General features: G+C 39.1%; 1 protein-coding gene across 4 annotated transcripts; it reads left to right on the top strand.

Moving 5' to 3' along the window:
* Positions 1-10,978: 10,978 nt before the first annotated feature.
* LOC111023362 (uncharacterized) lies at positions 10,979-14,575 on the top strand. Of its 4 annotated transcripts, none has more exons than XM_022300783.2 (6): positions 10,979-11,190; positions 11,709-11,914; positions 12,047-12,226; positions 12,413-12,500; positions 12,595-12,798; positions 12,923-14,575. In XM_022300783.2, the coding sequence occupies exons 2-6, from the start codon at positions 11,804-11,806 to the stop codon at positions 14,113-14,115; spliced, it is 1,776 nt and encodes a 591-aa protein (XP_022156475.1). In that variant the 5' UTR covers positions 10,979-11,190; positions 11,709-11,803; the 3' UTR covers positions 14,116-14,575. The 4 variants fall into 4 exon arrangements, with proteins under 4 accessions (XP_022156475.1, XP_022156474.1, XP_022156473.1 ...); XM_022300782.2 differs by having other exon boundaries at positions 11,604-11,914; XM_022300781.2 differs by having other exon boundaries at positions 11,590-11,914.
* The last annotated feature ends 863 nt before the right edge of the window (positions 14,576-15,438 follow it).

Raw genomic sequence — 15,438 nt, 5'->3', positions numbered from 1 at the left:
ATGACGAAAGAGAATCGGTCCAACTCTGCCTAACGGAGTATCAAAACCGTATGGCCAGACAGTACAATGCCAGAGTCTAACCTCGGAGTTTCCAGGTCGGGCATCTAGTCCCACATGATGACCTTGTTAATAGCCTCCACCTATCCATTGGCTTTAAGGTGAGCAGGGGACGAGTTGAGATGACTGATTCCAAGCTTCTTGCAAAAATCCTTGAACTTTGCATTATCAAATTGTTTTTCATTGTCTGTCACAATGGTGTTCGGAATACCAAAGCAGCAGACAATGTTAGCCTAAATGAACGACGTGACCTTGGCTTTTGTAATGGTAAATAGCGCCTCGGCCTCAGCCCATTTGGTGAAATAATCTACGGCGACGACAACGTATTTAGTCTGTCCCTTGCCCAAAGGGAATGGTCCGATCAAGTCTACTCCCCTCTAGGCAAATGGCCAAGGGGCGGAGATCAGAGTAAGTAACTCGGGAGGCTGGTGAATAATGTTCACGAAATGCTGGCAATTGTCACACGTCTTCACAAACTCCTTCGCATCTCGGTCTATTGTAGGCCAATAGTAATCTTGATGGACTACCTTGGTCGATAACGACCTGGCCCCCGAATGGTTGCCGCATATGCCTTCGTGTATTTCCCTTAAAACATAATAGCCCTCTTCTTCCAAAGTGCACTTGAAAAGAGGCAGGGAGAATCCGTGTCGATACATGACTCCATCTTGGAACAGGTACCGAACTGCCTTTCATGACATTTTCTTTGCTTCATTTGAGTCCTACATTGCCCATCAAGAATTCCTTGATTGGATCCATCCATGATAGGGGTTGGGAATAAACTTCCATCACGTCTGGCTCCAGGATGGAATCACGTCTAGCTCCAGGATGGAAGGAGGGTCTAATATCTCCATTGGGACCGATCTCGCGAGGTCAGTCTCATAGGCGGATGCCAATTTGGCCAAGGCATCTGCGTTTGAATTCTTGGATCTCGGAATTTGGTTAATCTCGTAAGCCCGAAACTAAGCAAGGTGCGACCTGACCTTGCTCAGGTACTTCTCCATCCAAGAATCCTTTGTCTGGTACTCCTCTTTAATTTGGTTCAGAATCAGCTGAGTCGCTGAAAATTTGGATGTGGCTGGCTTCTAGCCCATTAGCCATGTGCAATCCAACCAAAAAGGCTTTGTACTCGGCCTCGTTATTTGAGGTACGGAAGTTGAAGTGTAGAGCATACTCGTAGCGCATGCCATCTGGTGCGAGTAGGAGCACACCTACACCACATCCCCTTTCATTGGAGGACCCGTCAATATACATGGTCCATGGCAGGTCAAACTCGGAAGTCTTAGGTAGTGGTGGTGTGAGCTCGCTATAAAGTCGGCTATAGCTTGCCTCTTCATAGCTGTTCGTGGTTCGAACTGAATATCATATTCATTCAACTCCACTGGCCACTTTATTAATCTGTCAGATGTCTCTGGCTTGTGAAAGACTTGCTTCAAGGGTAGGTTCGTGAGCACGGTCATGGTATGTGCTTGGAAGTAGGGCTTAAGTCTTCGTGCCGAAGTGACCAACCGCGAGGGCCAACTTCTCCATTTGGGGATATCTGGTCTCAACCTCGGTGATGACCTTACTTCTGTAGTAAACTGGACTCTGGTGCACTTCCTCTTGCTTAATTAAGGTCAAGCTGACGGCATTGTCAGACACGACTATCGTCAGCTTGGCCAAGTACAAGTGTAACTTGTCTCCTAGCAAAGGTTTTGCCAGAAGCGGTGTCGAGCAGAGGTAGTTTTTGAGCTGTTCAAAGGCTTCCTCGCACTCGGATGACCATTTGAACGACCCTTTCTTTCTTAATATTTTGAGAAATGGGAGGCATTTGTCGGTAGACCTGGACACAAATTTGTTTAAAACAACAATTCTCTCATTCAACCATTGCAGCTGTTTGAGAGTCTTTAGTGCTTACATCTCGAGCACGATCTTAATTTTTCTGGGTTGGTATCTATTCCTCGGTTGTTCACCATAAATCCAAGGAACTTCCCAGACGAGACTCCGAAGGCACACTTGGCCGGATTGAGTTTCATCCGGTACTTATGAAAAACCTCAAAGGGTTCAGTCAGGTCGGCAAGGTGTGACCTAGATTGCTTGCTCTTGACAAGCATGTCGTCCACATATATCTCCATGTTACATCCGATCTGATTAGTAAAAATTTTATTCACCATCCTTTGATAGGTTGCACCTGCATTCTTTAGACCAAATGACATGACTTTGTAGCAATACAGACCCTGATCAGTTATGAAGGAAGTGTGGACATGGTCGAGCTTGTGCATTTTTATTTGGTTGTATCTGAAGTAAGCATCCATAAAGGTGAGCAGCTCGTGCCCGACCGTAGCGTCTACGAGCTGGTCGATCCTCGATAGTGGGAAGCAATCTTTTGGGCACGCCTTATTAAGATTAGTGAAGTCTATATACATTCTCCACTTTCTGCTAGATTTTTTGACTAGAACAATATTAGAGAGCCACTCGGGATACAAAATTTCTTTTATGTATTCAGCTTTGAGCAATTTGTTTATTTCCTCAACAATTACATCACTCCTCTCTTTATTTACAGGTCATCTTTTTTGCTTAACAGGTCGGAATGATGGGTCAATGTTGAGGCGATGCACCATTATCTTCGGATCAATGCCAGACATGTCTTTGTGAGACCATGCGAACATGTCAGAGTTGGATCTAAGGAAGGAGATAAGTTCTTCCCTATCAGCGGCTCCTAGCATGGTACCTATGTTCACTTGCTTCTCTAGGCAGAGTAAGGGGACAAGCTCCAGCTCCTCAATGGGTGTAACAACTTCACGCTGGTTGCTCTTGAGTTGCTCGTCCTCAGAAGGTAGGACGATCTACTTAGGCAGGGTTGCCTCATCTTCTAAGGCACAAATTGTCGATCCTTTGAGTGCTGAAGCATAACAGTCCCTGGAAGTCTTCTTTTCACATCAAACTATTCCAACTCGATTCAGGGTAGAATACTTCACGACTTGATGAATGGTCGATGGGATGGCCCTAAGTGAGTGGATGATTGGTCGTTCGAAGATGGCGTTGTAAGTTGATCTGCCATCTATCACCACAAACTCGGTCATCTGGGTAACTTGAGTGTCCCCCTGGCCAATTGTGGTAGGGAGGTCGACACATCATTCGACGGTCACTGATTCCCCTGCAAATCCAAATAAAGGTGTTGGACTTCTCCTGAGTTATGCCCCGGTCCACGCCAAAGCTATGTAAGTGGTGAGAGATAGGATATTGGGTGAGGCGCCACCATCTACCAGCACTGTCCTAACCTGCACGTGGTCGATCAGAGGGGAGATCACCAGGACGTCATTATGGGACAGATGGACCCCTTCCAAGTCAGAGTCAGAGAAGGATATGGGGCAGGTCGGTTTCTGCTCTTGAATGGCGCAAACTTTGAGCCTAGCTTCTCTGGAAAGCTCCTTCCTTTTGTTTCTAGACTGGCCTCCACTCGGGCCTCTCTGAAAATGGTGTTGATAACCGCAGGTCGATCATCTTTCCGAAGTGGCGTCCTTGAACGCTTCCTCTCATCTTTCTTTTCTGTCGAGCTCGATCTCGGCTTACCTACATATTTCTTGAAATAGCAATCTTGAATCAAGTCTTCAATCTGGCGCTTCAACTCCCCGCAACTTGAGGTATCATGGCCGTGGTCGTGGTGGAAACGGCAATACCTGTCTTTGTTGTGCTTTTCAGAGTCTCCTCTAAGTTTCTTAGGGCGCTTGAGGAGCTTCTCCATCCCCGTCTCTTTGATATTAGTAAAGATCTCAGAAATGGGGATGGTTCTTGGAGTGTATCATTCGTAAGGTCTTCTTCGTCTAGAACCCGAATCTGACCTTCTGTAATCAAATCGGCCCTGGGAGGGTTGAGATGATGATCCATTGTCCTTAGACTTGGAATCAGACTTCCTTTTGTCCTGATTGTTTGATTTCTTCTGGTCAGACTTTTTTTCTACCCGACCTGTTTTTGTTCTGAGCAGTTCTTGCCCATCAATCACCTTTTTGGTCTTTTGCAAGACTCAGCAAAAGTGGACAGTGCTTCTTCTCCCAGTTTGACCGTCAATGTCTAATCGGCCAGACCGATGAGGAAGTAGCACATGACAGAATCATCTGAGCAGTGCACGACCTTGAGCTGCTCTTCCTGGAATCTGGTCACGTACTCTCGAAGTGTCTCGCCCTCCTTCTATCGAATGATGGCGAGATGGATGGCTGTCTTCCTGTCGTAGAGTCGAGAAGAGAATTGACTTATGAATTCCTTTCTCAGCTGACTGTAGGTCCATATCGACCTGGCCGGCAGCTTTCTGTACCAGAGTCGAGCACTTCCTATCAAGGTGATCTGAAATGCTTGACACTTGATGGCGTCAGTTGCTGCCTGAAAGTCCATGAAGCCTTTGAAGACCTCCACATAGTGCTCTGGATCTTTAAGCCCATCATCGGGCTTCATAGCGGGCGTTTTGAACTTAGGAGGAATGGGCGCCTCCAGAATGTCCAAGGTGAATGGCGATTCGCCCATCTCGCCATCATCGAACGAGTTCTCTTTCTTCTCGCACTTAGCCTTCAGAGCTTCAACTTGTGCGTCAAATTTGTTCTTCATCAGGTCGAACTCTTCCCTTGTGATCACCCCTTCGTCTGTTAAAGGGTTGTAACGGGATTGGGCTTTGAAGTTCGAGTTCTTCCATGAACAAGAAGGAGAAACATTTGTGCCTAGTAAAGCAGAGTTTTTCTTCTTTTTGTCAGCGAGGATCTTTCTCAAATTGTCCTTCTGACGGCTGTAATCTACCCCTCCATTATCGGCAACGCGCACGTCGTCATCAGGGTGGAGAAGTGGATCTTGGTCATCATCGTCATATTGTAGGTCATCCGCTCCGCCCTGGGTCTTCGATTGGGACCCAGTTTGGTTCGCCCGCATCATTTCGTTGTAGGTCTCTTCCATGGTGCGCACTCGGTTGCGCATATCGTCAAGCTCCTGCTGGAGTATGGTGAGAATATCAGGATCCGCAACTGGTACGATCCTCCGAGTAGTGGTTCTTTTAGACACCCCACCTCGACCTTGGTGGGTCTTGGCGAGCTTCGGATGAGTAGGAGGCAAGATCAGATTCGCATTGCTGGCCGACCTCCTAGGCAGATCAACCTCCTAACCTTCTCGGACATGATCTTCCACCACCTTGGACCTTACTCTGGAGGCCATTATTACCATTTAGACCTCGTCGGTCTGCTGAGTTAATAGAAGTAATTGGTTGAACCATCTTGGTTTAGTTCGTGCTTGGAATGACTTAAGTTGTAGCTTTCCCACAGACGGCGCCGAATGTTTATGCGAAGAAATGCACAACGTCGAACCTTGGTCAAGATCAAACTTGGTCCTAGCCCCGACTTGGAACATAACGGGAAGACCTGCAAAAGAGGGCAAAATCTCTGACGCTCAAGTCAGTAAGTAGCTCGGACCCAATATTAAGTTCGAGGAGAAATTTCATACCTGGTGGTGAAATGAGACCTTCTATTTATAGGTTTAGACTCTGACAGGGGTTGCGACAGACAGTTACCTTGATCTGAGTTGAGGTCAAACCTGTCGGGTTGAGCAGATCAAACCTGAATAGTTTATCCTTGATATTGGCGATTTTGATAAAAGAAATAATGCTAACTGTTCCGCTTCGGATGGTTTCGAGGTGGAAATGCCTGGAAACTCTCATGGGGATATTCCCTTCGACGAACCACTATACTTCACGTAGCACTCTGGTTTTCTTCCCCAAACACATTTTATTATTCAAGAATAATAAAGTTAGGCTTTTATTTATGTTTTGAAAAAATAGTAAACGAGAACAAGTAAATAAGAAACGTTGTTTTGTTGTTTCTAAAACTTCTACACAATTTTGGAAACATTTATTTAAAATTAAAAATAAGAAACATAAATAGTTACGAAATGCTTATGTTTCTAAAAAATTGCAAAAACTAGAAACAAGGAATGTAACGTTATCAAATGAGCCTATGCAAGCCAAATTCAAATATGATTTTATTGGTTAAAGTATTTAGTAATCTACCTTATGGTAAAAAAATTTGAATTATTGATCCTACTTTTATGTGTTGTTATTTTGCAACTCAAATATTTATATCGACCATGTAAATAACTATTGAATGAGAAATTTTAGTTAATTATTAAATGTCACGATCACAAATTTAAAATTATATCTATGATCAATCACAAATTTACACGTGTCATAAATTAATTTTAAAATTGACAAATCAAATTATGTCACGTGTCTTTCTTATGGCTGTCCGATGACATCGACAAATTGGATCAACCCTAAGAAGTTTGGGCTCGAACCCATTTAAGCCCATATAAGACCCATTAGCACTCTATAAATTGAGGCGTCACCTCCCATTTGTAGGGGCACATTCTAAAAGACTAAGAATAATTGAAGATTCAAAGCCATCAAAACATTTGGAATTGTCTACATGATCATTTAGAGTAAGCGAAACATTCAAACTCAACAAGATTTGAAGACTCAAATAATCGTAGACTTGAAGATTACGACACTTCAAAAATACTGAATCTTCTCTTCACCAAGGCAACATAAGAACTCTTCTCAAACGACAATACTTGAAGACTTCATCAAGCTGCGGACTTCAACAAGTCGAAGAACTTCACAAACTATAAGTCAAAGAACTTCACACAAACTACCGGCTGTATAGTTGAAGAACTCCAACAAACCGAAAAACTTCACAAGCTACAAGTTGAAGAACTTCATCAAGCATCAAAAGATTATACATTAGAGATGGTAACACTGCACACATGAATATAAATACAAATTCATAAATTTGAGTTTCTTTTCTTTGAATTTCTTATCGAAGAATAACCTTTTTAAAAAACAAACAATAGCAAAATAAAGCCAATAAATCGTGTTATTATATGGGTAAAAATTTCAAAAATAATTTAGTTAAAAAAAAAAGTAATGTAACTTTCACTGTAATAACCTCTGTGAAAGGATATCCAAATTAGAAACGATTTAAGGTGCCACGTACTACTGGTTTTACACAATTTATCTTTTTTTACTTATTTCCTTTAGCAATGTTTTACATAGAATGAATATTACTCTCCACTGACTCGAACAGTTTTGCATCTTGGCAAAGTAGTCAGCAATATGTCCAGTCTCCTCTACCACTAGCTTTCGAATCTTCATTTTGTCAATCTTATATCTTTTTCTTTTTCCTTCTAAAAGTCGACATATTTATTGGATTTGAATTGTGAATTAATTCTATGATTTAGTTTAGGCTGCACTGGTTGGGCACACTGCTGCCCACTAAACCAAGATGAAATATTGTAAGTTAAGTAATAATAATATATATAATACAAGATTGATTTCGGTTGAATACGCTTTTGTGAGGTAAATCGTGTGAGTACTACATGACAAGAATGAGTTACGTGTAGCATAAGTCGCGTGTGATTTATCCTTAAGTCACGTGCTAGAGATGCGATTTATGGTGAAAACACGTCTACCACGTGTGATTTATCTCAAATTGTGGCGAATATACCTAATTTATCTACTCTAGCTTTGAAATTATTTTTAAAAATAACTTATTTCTGTGATCTTTTTAAATAAATTATTTCTTAAAAAGTCTATTATTATACTCTACATTTATCTCATCATCAAGTTAAAAAATAATTAGTTAACAAAATTTGTCAATTTATAAAATAATTATTAGTCAAATAACAACTATTTATTGTTTTCACTATATACAAGATTATTTATGAATAATTATTTAATTATATGCGATGCATAATTTAAATTTCTAGGTAGTTATAAATTAGGTGGTTAAATTACGGGTATTTACGGGTTGGGTTGGGTCGAGTTCAGGGGTTTTTTTGGACCAACCCGAAAATTCGGATTGGACAGGTAGGAGAACCGATAAAACCGACTATACTAGCTAACTCAACCCAACCCAACCCTATATTTTTCGGGTTGGGTCGAGTTGGATCCTCGGTTTACTTTACTTTCTATTTTCCTTTTCAAACCAGGGTTGGGATGGGATGAGTGGCGGATGGTTGTAGACAGAAGGGAATATCGGCAGCGGCAGCGAGAGGCGAACGGCGGCAAGAACGGCAGCGAGAGGCGAACGGCGGTACGAATGACTGCGAATATAGGTGAACGAAAGCAAACGGCGATGAACATAAGCGAACTGTGACAAACAAAGGCAAATAGAGGCGAACGGCGACGAACGAAGGGGAACAACAGCGAACAAATGAGAAAGGCGGGGAACGATGGTGAATGGCGGCGAACGACTGCTTAAGATAGTGAGATTGAGAGAGATGGAATGAGATTGAGAGAGATTGTGATGAGATCGATAGAGTAGAGAGATGAGAGGGAGATTGAGAGAGGTGTGATGTGATTGAGAATGTTAGAAAAATGAGAGGCGGCTACAAACCCTAAACCTAAAAACATAAGATATATATATATCGGTTCGGGTTAAACCGATTTTTTCCCTCTTAACTCGAGACCGAACCGAACCGAACCAATCGGTTCTTTAAAATTAGAACCCAACCGGAACCGAGCATATACTTAACCCAACCCAACCCTCACGGTTCAAGTTGGGTTCTTCGGGTTACCGGGTTTTTTGAAGACCCCTAGATTAAATCATGGGATTAGTACATAATTACTAGCCTATTTTATAATTCAAATTACACAATCAGCTTAACTTAACAATTTACATCATTGTCTAACTCTTGACACATTATAGGTAGAATCCATTAGAAAAATAATTACTCATAGGTCATTTCTAATATATGTTAAATAAAGATAAAAAATCAAATTAAATATGAAATAAATTTAGAATTTGGAAGTTTCCTAATTTTTGTTTTGAGATCCCTAAAATATCATGTTTCATGAAATCCATAATTTTTGTTTTGAAATCCTTGAAATCTCTAACATTTCTAATTTGAAAACTAAAATCCCTCGAACACCACCACACCCACATAGAAGACTACAGTTTTTCATTGATTTTTTTTTTCCAAATCATAAAAATCGTGTTAGGGAGTTGATTAGATTTTGAATATATGACACAATAATATATAAAACACCTAATATTCGAGAATATATAACTCTCCACGTAAAATATTTAAGTATATACCACTAAAAGTTATACATTAGATAATATTTTGAAGTAGTATATGTTTATCATACTGTAAATTATGAGATGAAAATATATTATATAATGGTAGTTGGAATATATTCTTTTAACATAATAGTATATAACAATTAAAAGTATATATTATATAACTATTTAGAAGATATATGTTTATCCTACTATTGAAAAAAAAAATATATGAAAAAGAAAAGTAAAAAAAACGGTGAGAGAGAAATTTTTAAAATTTTAATTACAAAAGGATGAATTTATATTAACTGTGATACGAGAAAAATATGGGATTTTTTAGATTACTTGAAAGATTTGAAATCCAAATATGGAGAAACATGATAAAAATAAAATCTAATCATTTAAATAAAAAATAAATTTATTCAAATAAAACCGTAATAATAGAAAGTAATCTTGAAATTAATGAAAATATAAATAAAAATTTAAAATATGAGAATCTGAATACGGAAAAATTTGAAAACTTAAGTTATTTATAAAATATAGTTTTTAAAATGAGCCATTAAAAGAGGATTTACTCCTGAGTTTAAGGGTTCAAGTTTGTGAAGGGAAAAAAATGTAAAAATAAATTTTGGATGATTGAAAATGAGCTAAAATAAATAGATAGTGGTGGGTATAGTCAGGGAGCCAGCTGTCTCCTAAAGTTGGGGCATATGATATAATATTATCTATTTATTATTCTAATCAAATATTATATATTTATTTATTTATTTTTGGACTGCAGCATTATTTAATCATTGAAGTTGAAGGGTAAGGTAGAGGCATCCCAGCTGTACTGATCCGTTAAATTCGTTTATGCTTCTGTTATGTTTTCTTCGATTTTAACTTATTGAACTATATATTGATATTTAAATTTTTCCTGTTGGGTGGACTAAAATTGTAATTATTTTTATCATATAGGTTAGATTTTTCATAAATAATCAATAATTTATTAGAGTCGTCAACATAAATATATAGGTTAGTAGTTAAGATATCTTACTCTTTCTTCATAAATAAGAGGTTCATAACAATCCACTCTCCAATTAAATTAATTCGGGAGAGGCTAAGCCAGTCCTAGACTAACTAGTGAAACTAAGGTACAATAGTGGGATTAAGTGATCTAAACGAGATACCTACGAGTGGCCTTTAATCAACACGGAGTCCAAGGTGGTCCATGAAATCAAGCGAGGTGACCACTTGGGTGTCGCTAACTTACAATAACTTACCTACACCGTATCATCCTACCTTGCATGACGGACCACTCTCAATGCACAATTGAACGACTTGTAATGTAATGGTGGCATATTTTGATTTTGTCGAATTTATGCAAATGGGCACAAAGAAGGAAAGAAGTATATGTATTAAAATGTATTTTAGGGACACCACATTAAAATTTTATACTTGATTGATTTGATGCACATATTACTTCGTCTCACGTTGTGCATATGAAATCACTGAATATCTAACAATCCATTTGAATATAACAGAACGAATAAGACACAAATTACCTTCACTGCACTTAAAAATAAGAAAAATCTTGATTTGAGGGAGGGAGAAAAGGGTAAAAGCAGAAGGGTGTAAGATATCCGGATCAAGAGGCGAGTGGGCATTTGAGCATTGCAGTTGAAACGGTCGCCCACACAGCAAAATCCATTATCAGTTTGAAGAGTTTTAACGAATGAAAAAGAGAGTTTTAGAGAGAATAAAAAATGAGAGAGAGAAGAGAAAGAGAGGGCGAATGAAAGCGACAGCACAAGTATCGATATAGAAATGAAATGGAAAAAGGGGTTTGGTGATTGGTGGAGAAGAAAAAGAAAACAAAACAAATGACGTTTCTTTTTAGTTTTTCTAATCCTTTCCCAACGCACGCATTTCTGCTCTCTCCTCCCCTCCCTCTGCTTCTGCTTTCTCTCTCGGAGTCTGACCACCAAATCATCTTAATTTACCCCATCACTTTCTTCTCCATTCGTCTCACAGCCCAGTAATCGCCAACCCCATGCTTCCATCCTTCTCTTCCGCTGCTTTTCGATCGGTACGGTACCCCCCTCTCTCTATTTCTGTGTTTTTTGCACAAATATTTTGTGGGCAATTCTTTTCCAGGCATTTTCTCTTGCCTAATTGCATTTTCTGGACGACCATGGAGAGTTGGAGAATGGCAAACTAGTTTCTAAACTTGGTTTCTTCCGTTCTGTAAAGGGTCTGGAGAACAAACTATGTTCCCAATAGAACGATTTGGAAGATTAGCTGTGAATGCTGAAACATTGGTCTTATTACCACTGGGATCTTGTGAAGTCTGGCATTTGGAAGTTGTTTGATGACTTCAGAACGCACCCAATTCTCTGTTCTTGTAGTCTCACAATATTATAGGAGAGTATTGCTAGGAAATCCAATTTATTCATAATTGTCGAATGCTTTTTTTTCTCACTTGTAGAAGGCTTGTGATAGGTTTACTTTATCTCCATCAAGTCGCCAGGTGTTCCAATGTATAAGTTTTTGATAGGAGGAATCTATCTTGGCATTTCTGGAGCTGAAGTTAACATTTTCTTTTAGATGGTTTGCAATGATGGCCAACGGTTTTGTGAGGGATTCTTTATGTTACGGCTAAAGGGTGTTCCAATGTGAGATTTCATCTGATTACGAGAGAAATGTTGGTGCAAGGAGATTTCAATATAGATTCAGTGCAAATGTATTCTGGTTCACTTAAAGAAGCATTGAAGCAAACCATGCTGAGCCAGGAGGTTATGTTTAGGAAGCAGGTATTGGGAGATGATATTTCATCCTCTATTACCATTTTCATCTTCAAGACTCAGTAACTTACTGAATTCATTATCTCTAATAAGGCTCTCAACTATAACTTGTTGCAACTATTCATCTCCTCATTTGTTCAGGTTCTTGAATTGCATCGGTTGTACGGTGTACAAAGGATACTGATGCAGGATTTCGACTTCGAGGAGTTTGACCGATGCAGTTTTAAGAAAGCTGGGATAAAACCAACTTTCATGCCATATCCAAATCCTGAAAGATATGATCCGTTGGTGAAAGAAACCAAAGCTTCCTCGATTCACATGGTAAATGAGTTTGCTTTCTTCTAGAAGTCTTGAGAATTGTTCCTACCCTGGAGGGCATAGTGCCATTGCTATATAACCTTGTGAAGTAAAGAACAGTTTGTAGATCAGATGAATGACTTAAACTTTGCTTTTAGCATTTCCAAACTTCAATTGTTCTAGCTTTAACGCGATATGCTTTCCTGATAGCTCGAAAAGCGGTCAGGTAAAACCTTCAAACTCCGGCACAGGCCTCTCGATTTGCAGCTGCCTGCTGATCAGTACGTTAGCCTCATTGGTAAGGGTTCTCAAATGTCCCTGATCTCAGTAATCAGTTAATGAAATTCAAAAAAGTAAGGTTTCTTGTTTTGGTGGTAATCTTTGAGAACCAGACTTGGAAGAGTTGGAACTTTCGCTCCATGTTGGAGTGGGGCATCGAAATGAGGAGAGTGTGGAAGAAATACTTTCGTACAAGAAGTCTCGTGTGCTCTCTGGAGAAGTTATTGATTTGGAAGATTCAATTGATGGGGATGCAGAAAATGAAAATGTGTCTTCTTTAGATCTAAATGCTCCAACAATTCAATGCACAAGCAATGGTTAGTCTCATGATTCTTCTTATTGATATCCTGTATCCAATAACCTTACAAATTAACTTTTCCGCTTGCTTTCTGATGATCTTATTTCCATCTAGCATTTCTGAAGTGATCTCTTTTTTTGCAGAGATTGATAACGGCCATGGTCATGTCTCATGTGAGAATCTCTCTATCAAGAACGAACAGTTTGGGTCCTATGAAGAAGGATACCTGGACCTTAATGAAGCTCAGAATGATAATTCATCTTGTCACTCGAATGATCCCATTATGGCTCGTTATTCAAGCTCAAACTCGTGGGCTGGATTCAAGGGAGCAGTCTGCAAGGTAAAACAAGCCAATTGCTCCTCCCCAATTTGGGTCAAAGAGAAGAATAACTGTTCAACTGAGTCCTCCACACTCGAACAGGATGCAAATCTAGATGTGATGGATTGTGGTAGCAGAAACAAGAGAATTGAAACTCAAACTACAGGGTCAAAATATAAGGGAACAAATGCTGGTGAAATGTGTAATACTACTCAATCTGATGAAGCTCCAATGGGGTCAATAGTAAACTTCTGTAAAGACTCAAGTGATTCTCGTGATGATGGAAGTAAAAAATCCATGGCAGTAATTGAGGTTCCTTCGAACATGCATGCAAGGCTTCAAAAGAGTGAAGTCTGCTCTGACGGCTGTGACAGCATATTGACCTGTATTGCCGAAAACGTCTCTTGTGGGGCAAAAAAGGTGCAAAATTTGAGGCTTCCCACGTCTAACCAGAGTAATGAAGCTCAAAAGGGGATGCATACTACAGAAACATCCTTTTCCGCCGAGCAAGATCACAAGTCCTCTGGTAGCATTGAATCAGAACATGATGAAGAATCTTCTGAGATACAAATTTTACTTCAAAGTGCAGCTGAATCACTTGTTTGTATGTCTTTGGCTGATCCAGCCTTTGTTAGTGACATGGGAAAGGGTCAGGTGGATCAGCAACAGCACTCTTCTGATTCTTTTGAGATACTAGTTCTAAGCCAAACAGAAAACAATGAAGAAGACGAGTTCTCTGCATCGTCCCGGCCGTTAACTGACAAAGAGAGTACGAATTCGGGCTTCAAATTGAGGAGGGGAAGAAGATTGAAAGATTTCCAGAGAGAGATACTTCCTGGTCTATCCTGTCTCTCAAGACATGAGATTTGTGAAGATATTAACATTCTGGAGGCTGTCTTACGGTCCAGAGAATACCAAAAAATCAGAGGTAAAATGCAAGATGGACACAAATGGTGTGCTCCTACCAAAAGCAAACGGTCCAGGCTCAATAAGGCGAGGCGGAGAATCATTTTGTGAAGGTTCTTTCAAAGCTATGCTTTTGACAATGACAATTGATGCTGCTCTGTTGCAGGCTGTAGATATTGTAGCTATGTATTTCTTGATTGCTGTTATTTGTTTGTCTGCTATTTTAAGAAGTTAGTTTCACTTATTCAGTTACATGTGTATGTATACTTGATATTCGAAAATAATCAAGTTAAGCACGTTATAAAATACGAAAATGTAAATAATGTGCTTTAACTTTATTACTTCCGAATGTCAAATATATATACACGTGTAATCGAATGAACGAAATTAACTTTTTGAAATAACAGACTAGCGAATAAGGGTGATCGAGAAATACATTACTCAGAATAGATTACCTAAAATAACTCTAGACAAATTGTCTAAGTGTTGTAGCTAAATGAAGATTCAATTATTTTGACCATTTTAGTTGATGAAACAACTCTGGAATGGAATGCAATGTCTCATTGATAAATTGGTTGCAACATTGTTTCTTATCGTGCTGCCTGACTAAAATCGTTACAAGAATTTGATAATCAAGATGACGGTATATATCTTAAAGTGAGTTTAAGGTGACTTTTGAAAGTAAAACGTGGATACTGTAACGGAAAATGCTAATTAAGCACTTAAAAGGACCGTTGATTTGTCCCAAATGCTTCATTTGCAGCAGTAGGAGGGGAAATGAATACTGCCCTTAGATCACGAGGTAACAAATAACTTTCAAGTCTCTAAGCCTTGGGCTCCCGGTCCCAAATGCCCAAAAATCTCAAGGGAGTTAGCAAATAGCAATCGATAACAAAAGAAATGTAGTTCAAGATTGAGAGATTCGAACCTCTAACCTTCAACGATGTAAGTAAATTGTATAGAAATTTTAACGCAATTTAAAATTGTTTTTAACTCTGTTTATTAACTTTGGACTCATCTAATAACAAAATTTCTTGGTTAAAATATAGAAGAAAAAACGAGCTTTTCACGGTGCGTCTTAATTTAATAATAATTTCCTTGTCCAAGCATTCTTGGTTATTGAACTATGCCAAATCTTTATATTTATGGATAAATTTAATCAGCTTTAAAATAATAACATAAGGTCATGAGCCTATGATTTTAAGTTAAAGGGAGTTGCCCCAATGTTGAGTGATGATTAGACATTGTAACATAGGATGCTCTTTGAATTTGATGAGACAAGTGTTGGCCAATCAAACGGGACTTGACTTTGATTGATTTTTTTTTAGTTGTGAGATTAGGGTCAATTTGTTCTTTAAATAATGCATTTGGTTGCATATTACACTTGGAAATTTTTCTAAAATATTCTTTGAATCTATGAAACATGAGTTCGAG

The sequence above is a fragment of the Momordica charantia genome (assembly GCF_013281855.1).
Source record: "Momordica charantia cultivar OHB3-1 chromosome 6 unlocalized genomic scaffold, Mcharantia_2.0 BLBB01000006.1, whole genome shotgun sequence".
NCBI lineage: Eukaryota > Viridiplantae > Streptophyta > Magnoliopsida > Cucurbitales > Cucurbitaceae > Momordica > Momordica charantia.
The sequence above is the reverse complement of the archived record's forward strand: the minus strand, read 5'-3'. Positions and strand labels throughout refer to the sequence as shown.